At 41.6% G+C, this 13,147-nt stretch overlaps 1 protein-coding gene across 2 annotated transcripts in view; it reads left to right on the top strand.

The window, feature by feature from the left end:
* LOC126235413 (uncharacterized) overlaps positions 1–3,753 on the top strand; it is a 39,444-nt gene extending 35,691 nt beyond the window's left edge. For both annotated transcript variants that reach the window (XM_049944138.1, XM_049944145.1), the window contains exon 4: positions 3,434–3,753. In XM_049944138.1, coding sequence (XP_049800095.1) covers positions 3,434–3,504 — 71 coding nt within the window. In that variant the 3' untranslated portion in view covers positions 3,505–3,753. The remainder of the gene's footprint in view (positions 1–3,433) is intronic.
* Positions 3,754–13,147: the final 9,394 nt, after the last annotated feature.

Below are 13,147 nucleotides of genomic sequence, written 5' to 3'. Positions count from 1 at the left end.
CACAGCCCTCCCACAGATTCACTAAGCCACTCTGTCCAGTATATACCATCCCAGATGGCTGCACAGCCCTCCCACAGAGGCACAAAGTCACTGTCCAGCATATACCATCCCAGATGACTGCACAGCCCTCCCACAGATTCACTAAGCCACTCTGTCCAGCGTATACCATCCCAGATGACTGCACAGCCCTCCGACATATTCACTAAGCCACTCTGTCCAGCATATACCATCCCAGATGACTGCACAGCCCTCCCACAGAGGCACAAAGCCACTCTGTCCAGCACATACCACCCCAGATGACTGCATAGCCCTCCCACAGTGTCACAAAGCCACTCTACCCAGCATATACCATCCCAGATGACGGCATAACCATCCCACAGAGCCACAAAGACAGTCTGCCCATTATATACCATTCCTGATGACTGCACAGCCTTTCCACAGAGTCACAAAGCCACTCTGTCCACCATATACCACCCCAGATGACTGCACAGCCCTCCCACAGATTCACAAAGCCACACTGTCCAGCATATCCTATCCCAGATGACTGCACAGCCCTCCCACAGATTCACAAAGCCACACTGTCCAGCATATCCTATACCAGATGACTGCACAACCCTCCCACAATGTCACAAAGCCACTCTGCCCAGCATATACCATCCAAGATGACTGCACAGGCCTCCTACAGATTCACAAAGCCACTCTGTCCAGCATATACCATTCCAGATGACTGCATAGCCCTTCCACAGATTCATAAAGACACTTTGTCCAGCATATACCATCCCAGGTGACTGCACAGCCCTTCCACAGAAGCACAAAGCCACTTTGCCCAGAATATACCATTCCAGATGACCGCACAGCCCTCCTATAGATTCACAAAGCCACTCTTCCCAGCATATACCACCCCAGATGACTGCACAGCCCTCCCACAGAGTCACAAAGCCACTCTGTCTAGCATATACCATCCCAGATGACTGCATATCCCTCCCACAGAGCCACAAAGCCACTCTGTCCAGCATATACCATCCTAGATGACTCCGCAGCCCTCCCACAGAGACACAAAGCCACTTTGCCCAGAATATACCATCCCAGATGACTGCACAGCCCTCCCATAGGTTCCAAAAGCCACTCTTTCCAGCATATACTATCCCAGATGACTGCACAGTCCTCTCACAGTGTCACAAAGCCACTCCATCCCTGAATATGCCACCCCAGATGACATCACAGCCGTCCCATAGATTTACAAAGCCACTCTGTCCAGCATATACCATCCCAGATGACTGCACAGCCCTCTCACAGTGTCACAAAGCCACTCTGTCCCTGCATATACCACCCCAGATGACTGCACAGCCGTCCCACAGATTCACAAAGCCACTCTGTCCAGCATATACCATCCCAGATGGCTGCACAGCCCTTCCACAGATTCACAAAGCCACTCTCTCCAGCATATACCATCCCAGATGCCTGCACAGCCCTCCCACAGAGGCACAAAGTCACTTTGCCCAGAATATACAATCCCAGATGACTGCACAGCCCTCCCATAGATTTACAAAGCCACTCTGCCCAGCATATATCATCCCAGATGACTGTGCAGCCCTCCCACAGAGCCTGAAAGTAGCCGAAATGTACCGAAATGTCAGCTGCCCTGTGGCTTAAGAAACATATTCATTCTTTGCGGGGGGGCGGGGGGGGGGGGGGGACAAACCTATGCTGAAAGCACTTGGCCCAGAGGAACTAAACTGTAACTGATCAGGCTGGAAACACACAAGGCGGAAATATCGTCATTTTAGTCAAATCCGAAGCACTCATATGTTGGCTTACGAAGAGATACATCTAACTCCACATGAAGGGGTGGGATAAAGCCGCCAGTTACCTCTCAGATCGCAGTTATCTCAGTTATCTGTGATATTACTTTAAAAATTTCCCATTTCCCTGTGCCACCTTGTACTAACGATGGTAGGCATAGACAGATCCAAAGTCCCTTAACTGTCCCCTCAAAATAAAGGACTTGCATATGATACCTTGCGGCTATTGTGACTGGTTTACTCAGTAATTTTTTTGCGTGTTATAGTTTCTTGGGATTGAGGCTTACTACATGACAACAACAAAAATTTCCTTACAATTGGCTATTACAGCTGCTGTACTTCGAACAATCTACACACACTGCTTAGTGCAAATATATCACAGAGGATCAGCAGAATGTTTTGACGTCTCATTTTATGTTATGCCACTTGCAGAAATAGCAAAACGAAATAAACTTATACCAGCTGTTTATTACTAGAGAAGGAGGAAGAATAATATTACAGCATGGATACAATTATATAAATTTCTTACATTTAGCACCCAACTAAGACTATTCCCCAGCTGGATGACCCTCCAAGCACAGATCACTTGTATGACACAGAGCTCATGAAATATTATTCATGTTCATGAATAGAGCACAACGCAAATTAGAAAACCGTTACTGTTGGCTTAATGAAGCATTTTGGTCCACGCAAACTGGCAAGATGCTTGATTATAACTACTTATGATGTCAAATAATCCGATTTCTGAGGTTTTTCTGGAGTGAAAGAGAGAGTATACCACAAGGGTTGACTTTATCCTTATTATACCTTTAACTGCGTGGAGTCTGCTTTCTTCTCGTACTGAACTGTCAACCCTTTATCAACCATTTGTCCATCAAAGTAGCGTCTAGCTTTCATATATCACGAATCCTCTCGTATTATACTTCTGGCGGAGCTTATTCAAGTGATATACTATGCTGACATGTGCCTAATTTCAGACAATAATGAGTAACAGATTACTTTTGGAGAGAAATTTGCCTACTGGATATATTCTTATTCTACCTAGAATTCGAGCTATATTTTCATATAATGAACTCACTAAAAAGCACGTCATTGCAACAATTATCACACAATACTTCTTTTATTGATATCCTTTCAAATTACTGACATTTATATTTGCATTAAAATAGTAGAAAGAATAATTATAGAAATAAAAGTCAAAATACTATCGCGGAAAACTTAAAGGGCTTATTGCTAATGTTCAAAGAATTCATCTACTTGGTTACATACGTATTCAGTTTACCGGAGCATATTAAATACAATGAGATAAATGCAGTGGCTTTTATGAGTGAATAAAAAACCTCATTTTTGGTCAACTCTTCCTACTCTGGATGTATAAATCATGTTATTGGTTGTAAGTCAATTTTCTGTAACGTGCTTATACAAAGTATGTGTCATTAACTTCTTTCCACATCCCAGAGATTGATCTCGATGGGATTTATAGGAAATGATTCATGTAAAGTAATGGAATTCAACGATACCAGATGAATAATGCAGCATCTGATTAGTTATTACATTGTTTCTGTTAGATTACATTTAATTTGACAAATATTTCTTTGAAAAAAAAACTGAAATTGTCCTTCTCTTTACAGATGTTGGGATATACCATGTGGGTATCTGCATGATGACGACTACAGAGCCACCAAGGATTGTCCTCACATAGCCACACCTCAGATGATGACCACACTCCTGTCATTATCACAAGTCATAACCTCCATATTATTCCAAGGAACGCTTCCAGCATCTCATCGCTATTTATTTAAATGTTACAATGCCAAAGATAATTTATTGCGTGTGTTTGAGACAGAGCTTTAAAAACTGCACTGTGCAGTAGACTGACATTTTGATATGTGTTCAAAAGAAAGTAAAGAAGTCCGTGATGTTTTGCTGTTGTGTAAATAATATATTTATTGTGTCGATTAACTATATTTAACAAATAATTAATAATAAAAAGATGGATCACAAAATGGGCATATCGGTGAAATGATTGCTAGAATGTACCATAGCTAACTGGTGACATTCCCTGTCTGTAACAAAAGTCCGCTATCATGAATTGTACGCAAAACACGTGGATTTAAAATAACGCCTACGGAAATTCATAGCATGTGAATAACATTCCGTCAAACAGCTAAGAACTGGAACACATTTATTTATTTCAGTGTGACAGTTCTTACAAAGAAATGCATAATAGGAAGAACTTGACGATGGGATCCGTAACATAGTTCTCTGGAGGTCTTTCCAAAATTAGATTCGGCTAGCAAGTAGCAGAAATATTCTGGTGACTTTCAAAATACGGGAAGGAAAACTGAATCTTAGAGCTTGAAGTACTCAACTCTCAGGTGTAAAAGCGATTTCAGAAGGTCAAAATATATGGACTCATAAGATGAAAATGAAGAATACGAACTTACAAATGAAATGCCACATAAAACACTATACATAAAATATTCCTGACTTCCTAATATTGCTGACTTCCTAATAGTTGCACTTGGCTCACAGATATACAAGAATATAAATAGTTTATGAAAGTCAGCGTATCGATTGTATTTTAGTGCAGATTTCAAATCACAGGTGTAACTACTTCAAATGAACAAAATGAAAGGCTTTGTTGACTTCCGAAAAAAAAAAAACACTGATGGAGATTCTGCTCTGAAATAAGCTTAAGTAAATGAAAATCACAACAGTCATTTGATGAACTGTTATTCATAAAGTATACACATGCAATATATTTCCTCCAGGGAGGTGCAGACATCACATGTGTATGGTTAATTTAGAATCATATACCGTTTCACTAAGAATTCTATAAAAAGTAGCCACATCATGTGTTGAATATGTACTGTGGAACAAACAATATAGTCGAAATATGTCTTTTTAGATACAGGGTGGAAAAATATTGTCCTGGTAAATATTTCATGGGTCTTAAGACAGGCTATCCAGCTTACATCTTCCTCACATGGGACTGATGGTAGAAGTTGGGCTGCTTATCTTAAGGGGCATGGAAAATTTACCAGGGCCATTTCATTTTGCCAACCCTGTATCTAAGAAGACGTATTTCGACTATATTGTCTGTTCCACAGTACAGTACAGTATTTCATGCACCTTGAGACACGCTACTCGGATTAAATCTTCCTCACATGAGACAAACGATAGAAGTTGTGCTGCCTATCTCAAGGTGCATGAAATATCTGGGCCAGTTTTATTTTGCCCATCCTGTGCCTTACCCACTCTTAGAAACTCTGCATTTACTCCAATGAGCAGAGTAGACTGCAACCAATTTCTAGGTCTCTTCTGCTTTGTTCTCTGTGTGGTACTTCCATTTATGGAAACCAGTCTTCATAACCATCACTCAAAAGCTGGTAGTTCCTCTGCATAAAGTTTTAATATTCTTATGTGAAAAATGCAGAGTTGTACCATGGTTCAGAGTCCGAGTCACACAGTAAAAAATCTACCAATCTACAAGTCCTGAAAAGTCATTTAAAAATTTAAGAGGGCAAGAGGTAGGTAACTGCTATATATATATATATATATATATATATATATATATGTGTGTGTGTGTGTGTGTGTGTGTGTGTGGTCTGCTGTTGTATTCCTCACACATCAAGGTGACAAACAGCATCTCTCAAAATAAGTGAATCCAAACTCAGAAGAAAAAATTGAAGATAAAAGGGTTCAAAAACTACTGTAACTATGGTTTTCTAGCAGTTGAACCTCAGTGTATCTAGATATACTCTGTAAATGGTGCTCTTAAAACATTTTCAGCAGATGCAGTTACATTTGAGGAACTGAAAATTATCAAATAATTTCTTATTTAGAAAATTACGTAAACATATAACAGACAAATCCCATCCCAAATATCACAAATCTTATACGTTATGCAACATTTTGCATATTAATGTGTTAAAAATCGCTGTACAGGAATTAGATAATACAATAACTGAAGACATGTGGGCACTAGTTTTACTGAGGTCTTTCAGCATTTTTTACTGAATGCATCGGTCATAACACGTCAGTTTATAAATTCAAAACTACAAAATGCAGTTACCTAAAGAAATGGAGAAACGAAGAGGTGCCATATTTTTCAGGAATAGTCATAAACTGAAGAACATGGACATTAAAACATTTTGCTTGGAGTAGCAAACAAAGTAGGAATAGATTCTAAATCCTTATAATTGTAAGTACATACCAATCATCTGCAAATAATTTTAATCATGGACCACCTTGAAAATTTGTTGGCTTATTTAACAGTGAAGAAAGTAAATCTGCATTTTCTCCCTCGTATATTTCGTCTGTTTATATCTGCCCTCTTACTAAGAAAGGATGACACAAAAAGAGGGTAGTGATTATTCATTATTTTCATTATGACAGCGATAACAGCAACCGTTACGAAATAGTCTAGAATGAAAAACAGCCCACAGTTGCATTAAATTATGTTTATTTTAAACCTTGACCATGGTTTTTGCTATAATAATATAGCCTTCTTCAGAAGTCATACACGCTAATAAATGAAAAACATTTTAGCCCGGCGGCTGTGTCAAGACCAATAAAATAACTTCTACAGACATAAGCCTGTTTCGAACATAAGTAAATTTACATTTAGCACCGTATGTGATTTTAGTTATGTTCGAAACAGGCTTATGTTTGTTGAAGTTATTTTATTGGTCTTGGGCTAAGACATTTCTCAGTTATTAGTATGTATGACTTCTGAAGGAGGCTATATTATTAAAGCAGAAACCACGTTAAAGGTTTAAAATAAACTTAATCTAGTCAACTGGTTTTTTTTGCATTCGAGACAGTAGTGATTTATGCCAGACGATCCCGTGAAAGGTTTAGTGGTTGGATATTGGGTTTCGCAATTAGTGAGTGTAATAAAATTTATCTCAAATGAGAGGATCAGATATAAAGAAGCATCTTTCTTACGCAACGGCGTGTGTGGGATTGGCTGGAAGACCTGTAATCCATTGAGAAAATATTAACAGTTGTGCCGTTGCCTGTTTAACAAAGGGATGCCATGACCTTGTTGTTTGAAACTGAAATAATGACAAAGTAATTTGAAGGCATCGAACGTTGAAATCCCAGAATTAAACGTTCGAGAAGGTGAGGGTGTTAGATATTTTGGCCGCGCTATTTGCACTAACAGCATTAGCAATTTCTGCTGGCAAAATGAATCTCTTTGTCATCGGCGTATGGCTACAGACTCACAGACAATCTAAAGCTTAATGAGAAACATAAACAATTATTGAATATGATGATGATTATGGTGAACCAAATTATTAGAACAACTTATTGATATATATTGTTTCGTAAGAGCCATTCGACCATTTGCTTCAGTCTTTTCTTTCGTTCATGAGCTTGTCACCACTAACTTTTGGCATTTCGCTCCTCACGTTTCTTGGTAGTACTTGTTTCGTATTAATTCGGTTCAAATAACATCAAAACTAAAACATAAACATTACAATTTAAATCACGAATGTACATAAATATATTATGTTTTTTGAATACTTTCTCTTCGAAAAAGGTCATTTCACTTTTCAAACAACGTTTTCACATTAATTGACGTTACCAAAATTTAACAGTTTCTTATTCTCCTGTAGTTCCCTATTTCATCACCGTCCGAAACCGTGGTTCGACGTTACGTATGTGTTACACTCCCACATCTGCTAGCCAGATCAGTTGTGAGTCGCGGGCGCGAAGTCTGTGGCGCCTATGCATTACTCTAGTTGCAGCAGCAAAGGGTAGCGGGAAAAACTTCAAGCAGCCGCATACATGACATACACTATACAGCAGTATCAGGGTTTGGCGTGCCTTTGACATAAGCACACACTAGGATTTACATTAAAAATGTATACGCATATAAATAATTACAGATATCCTGTAACATAGAAAATGTTGTTGTTGCTACCTTCAGTTCAAGGACTGGTTTGATGTAGCTCTCGATGCTACTCTATCCTGTGCATGCCTCTTCCTTCTGAGTAACTACTGCAATCTACATACGTACTTCTGAATCTGCTTCGTGTATTCATCTCTTGGTCTAACTGTGCGATTTTTACCTCCTACGCTTCGCCCCAGTACCAAATTGGTGATCCCTTGATGCCTCAGAATGTGTCCTAACAACCGATCCCTTCTTCTAGTCAGGTTGTACCACAAATCTCTCTTCTCCATAATTATGTTCAGTACCTTTACATTAGTTACATGGTCTACCTATCTAATCTTCTGCGTTCTTCTGTAGCACCATTTTCGAAAGCTTCTATTTTCTTCTTGTCTAAACTGTTTATCGTCTATGTTTCACTTCCAGACATGGCTACAGTTCATATAAATACTTTCAGAAAGGACTTCTTGGACTTCTTGACTTTTAAATCTGCACTTGATGTTAATAAATTTCTCTTCTTCAGAAATGCTTGTCTTGCCATTACCAGTCTACTTTTTATATCGTTCCTACTTCGACCGTCATCAGTTATCTTGCTTCCCAAATAGCAAAATTCATCTGCTACTTTAAGTGTCTCATTTCCTAATCTAAATCCCTCAGCATCACCTGATTTAATTCGACTACATTTTTGCTTTTATTGATCTTCATCTTGGAACTGAAATGAAAATGAGCGTTTGGCAAAGTTGGCTGAGAGGCCGCGTTCGGGGAAGTTCGGCAGCCAAGTGCAAGTCTTATTTCATTCGACGTCACATTGGGCGACTTGGGCGCCGATGATGAGGATGAAATGATGATGATGACAACACAACACCCAGCCCACGAGCGAAGAAAATCTCCAGCCCGGCCGGGAACCAAACCCGGGTTCGCTTGCACGGGAGGCAAGCACATTATTATCCAGCTAGGCAGGCGGACATCTTCATCTTATATCCTCCTTTCAAGACTGTCCATTCCGTTCAACTGCTCTTCCAAGTCCCTTGCTGTCTCTGAAAGAAGTACAGTGTCTTCGGAAAACCTCGAAGTCTTCATTTCTTCTCCGTGGACTTTAATTCCTGCACTAAATTTTCCTTTTGTGTCCTTTACTGCTTGCTCAATATACAAACTGAATAACATCAGGAGTAGGCTACAACCATGTCTCACTTCCTTCTGAACCAATTCTTCCCTTTCGTACCCCTCGACTCTTGTAACTGGAATCTGGTTTCAGTACAAATCGTAAACAGCCTTCTGGTCCCTGTATTTTACTCTGCCATCTCTATAATTTGAGTGAGAGTATTCCAGTCAACATTGTTAAAAGCTTTGTCTAAGTCTGCAAATGATTTAAACGTAGGTTTGCCTTTCCTTAACCTGTCTTGTATGAGAAGTCGTAGGGTCAGTATTGCCTCGACCCTACATTTCTCCGGAATCCAAACTGATCTTCGCCGTGGTCGGCTTCTATCAGTTTTTCCATCCTTCTGTAAAGAATTCGTGTAAATATTTTGCAACCGCAACTTATTAAACAGAAAGTTTGATAATTTTCACACCTGTCAGCACCTGCTTTCTTTTGAATTGTAATTATTATATTTTTCCTGAAGTCTGAGGGTATTTCGCCTGTCTCACGCGTCTTGCTCACCAGATAGGATTTGTCATGGCTGGCTCTCCCAAGGCTATTAGTAGCTCTAACGGAATTTTATCTATTCCCGGGGCCTTGTTTCGGTTTAAGTCTTTCAGTGCTTTTTCAAATTCTTCAGGCAGCATCATATTTCCCTCCTCATCCTCAATCTTCGTCTACGTCCTCTTCCATTACCATAATATTGCCCTCAAGTACATCTTCCTTGACAGAACCTCTATATACTCCTTCCACCTTTCTGCTTTCCCTTCATTGCTGATCTTCTGGTATTCGTACAAGTGTATCTCTTTTCTCCAAAGGTCTCTTTAAGTTTTCTGTAGTCAGCATCTATCTTACCCCTGGTGGTACTTGCTTCTATATCATTTGTCCACCAGGCATTCCTGCTTAGGCCGGCCGCGGTGGTCTCGCGGTTCTAGGCGCTCAGTCCGGAACCGCTCGACTGCTACGGTCGCAGGTTCGAATCCTGCCTCGGACATGGATGTGTGTTATGTCCTTAGGTTAGTTAGGTTTAAGTAGTTCTAAGTTCTAGGGGACTGATGACCACAGATGTTAAGTCCCATAGTGCTCAGAGCCATTTGAACCATTCCTGCTTAGTCATTTTGCACTTCCTGTCGAACTCATTTATTAGACGCTTGTATTCCCTTTCACCGACTTCTTTTACTGCATTATTATATTATCTTCCCAATCCATTAAGGAGGGCACTGGAAGAATCAATGTTTATACCCCTCCGTGAGAGCTGTCATTAGTATTACTTTAATTGTATCTAAGTATGAGATATATAGGAAGGGGAAGAAGATTGGTGGATTCTTGAATGAACTCACCTTCTTGGAAACTTATGACTAGGTTTTCGTTAGATAATATACCTATAGCTCAGAACGTCTGCTTCTTAGCAAAGCTTGTGACCATTCACGGCGCTCTTATTTTTACATCATCAATCAATCTTGGAGAGTTACTTGCAGAAGTCTTCAAATGCTTCGAAGATGAGTTCGAAACATTTTACTTTAAGAAAACGTTTTCCTAACGCTAAATACAGCAGTAAACTTGGTTAACGTATCACAAAAGGAAATAATAGTTATGAAGTAAGTTTGTCTGTGCATCTATGAGAAGACGGGTTAATAGCAGCATCGAGAAGGTATTTCCAATGTAAGAGATAAAATTCATCAATGGATCACTCTAAGAATAATGTACTATCTCACCGAAAGTGTATGGACTCCCCTACGTAATGCGAAATAGAACACTAGACGTCACAAGAGGCGGACAAGCCAGTACAAAAGGAGACGCGGAGTATTGTGTTGTCAGTGGAGAAACAGTAACATCAAAGTGGGTCGCTCAAGAGAGCTCACCGACTTTGAACGTGGACTGGTCATTGGATACCACGTAAGTAACAGATCCATCAGGGACGTTTCAACTCCTCTACAGCTGTCCAAGTCGATTGTTGGTGAAGAGATTGTTAAGTGGATAAGCGAATGAACAACTCAGTTAAACCAAGACCAGGCAGGCCTCATGTGTTGACGGACAGGGACCGTCAAGGTTTGCGAAGGAATCCATGATGTCAGTTGACGGAATCACTCGTGAGTTCCAAATTGCTACAGTCAAGCTAACACGATGACTGTACGTACGCAGCGACTTAACAAAATGCGGTTAAGTGGTGGAGCAGCTCCTCATAAGCCACACATTTCTGTAGTCAATGCTAAGCGACGCTTGAGGTGGTGTAAAAAGCGACGCCAATGGACAGTGCATGACTGGAAATGTGTGATTTTGAGTGACAAACCACGCTATACGCTGTGGCATGCCGACAGAAGGGTTTGGGTTCGACGAGTGCCTGGAGAACATTACCTGCCACTAGTGTAGCGCCAACTGCACAATACGGAGGAGGTGGAGCCCCACGGGGATGTATTTCGTTGTTACGGTCTGGTCCCCTTACCGCGCTTAAGAAGACGTTAAATGCGGAAGGATATGGATACATTTTACAACATTGTGAATCAGCCATTACCCGGATTAAGGAGAAGATAGAAATATCTCAGAGAGTACTGCCTTCGAGGGCAGAGGGAGGAACCTCCGAAACCCGCCGGCAAACCTCCCTGGGAGCGGACCTACGAGGGAACACCCAGACGCTGGGCGACAAGCCGGCCATCGAACCCCGGCGCGGACGACCGAGAGAGCACCTGGGCCGCGGAAGGCGAAGAGAGCGCCCGAGGGAGGGGGACGGTGAATCTGATATATACTTCACGCCTGCCGACCCCTGGCAGTTCACGACCGTGTATGCTCCTCCGCCATTTCTTTTTACCACCACTCCTGTCACTCCACCAATCCTCTCGTCCTCTCCCTTGGTACCCGCTTCCATTGCCTGACCACCACCAGTTGGCCTGACCTCCTTGTCCAATGATCCCTCATCGCCAATAATCCCCTCCCCTCCTGGCTCCCTCTTTCTTTCTTTCTCCCCCCTCCCTGCCGGCTGCCCAACCCCACTTGGACGTTCGTTAGTTCTTCTTTCGCTTCTTGTTCTCGTCCTCCACTCCCTCCATAGTCTGTCCACTCCTGGGGCCCTACTACCGCTCCACTCCCTTCCTAGTTTCTCCTGCCCCCTCAGTCTGCTTGTCTCTGTCTCGCTGTCGGTTTGTCGACGACCGGCCACTTTAGCTTTCGCCTTACTTTCTTCATTCTTCTCTCACTCTCTCTTCTCCTTATTGTCTTCTCCTCTCTCATTCAGTAATCGCCTTGTCAATTGAGTCTTTCGTTTTCCTGCTTCTCTAACTGTCCCTTCTACTATCATATTCTCTATTTAAAAAAATACCCATTATCAGGCCAGTCACATGAGGCCTTTCGTTTTCCTCCTCTTCCACTGTCTCTCCCTCACTCTCCTGTCGGCTTTAGGAAAAAAAAAACTGAATATGCACACCGTCAAGAGCTCCACACCACCACCTCACCACTCACCACACCGCGAAGAGGAAGGCGAAGCGCTCCAGCGCTAGAACTTCCGTCACAATTCGAGGGTCCACCTTCCTCAGTGCAGCGTCAGCGTCCCCTGGTAACAAGATCGACTGCCGTAATATTGTATCCTTTGTACACTCACACCAGGCTGTTCACCCGAGATTTATTTCGTCGTTTTACAACATTGTTTACTGCGTAAGGTAGAGTGACAGTTCAAAGGCGATAATTTCTTGTGACGGCGTGACAATGCATCCTCCCATTAAGCAGCAACTGTGGGGACAATAATATTTCTAAAATGGACTGCGCAGGCCGGAGTCGCAGCCTGAACCTAAAGGTACACTAAGGAAGTCGACCACACTCCGGACCCCAGCATCCAACAATACTACCTCCGCTGGTTTCGGCTCTTGAAAAATAATGGGCAGCCATATTCTCCATAGACATTCACACACTTCATTGAAAGTGTCCCCAGCAGAATCCGACTACGAAAAAGGCGAACGGTGGACACAATCCATATTAACGTCCGTTAGTAGATATGCTTCTACTGTTGATCAGATAGTGTATTTTCCATTTCGGTCTTCCCTTGAAACTGGTATCTCACTAAAATTTCGCCACGTCTTCGTGTTTCAAGAACCACGAGCTTTTGGCACGTAAAGCAGAAGGTGATTACAGAAAGAAGGAATGTCACTGTGGTAAATTTGCCGAAAATGTTATAATCGTAAGTGTAATTAGGTACGAATGACATTCCGAAAAATTTTGAGACTTATCTTTTATATGTACTGTCTCTGAAGTTCTAGGTGGCACTGCAACCATTCAGACTACTTGTTAAAGACTCAGCATCAGAGTTCTTTTCGGAGG

This window comes from Schistocerca nitens, chromosome 1, assembly GCF_023898315.1.
Source record: "Schistocerca nitens isolate TAMUIC-IGC-003100 chromosome 1, iqSchNite1.1, whole genome shotgun sequence".
NCBI lineage: Eukaryota > Metazoa > Arthropoda > Insecta > Orthoptera > Acrididae > Schistocerca > Schistocerca nitens.
Note: the sequence above shows the minus strand (reverse complement) of the source record. Positions and strands in the feature narration are given on the sequence as shown.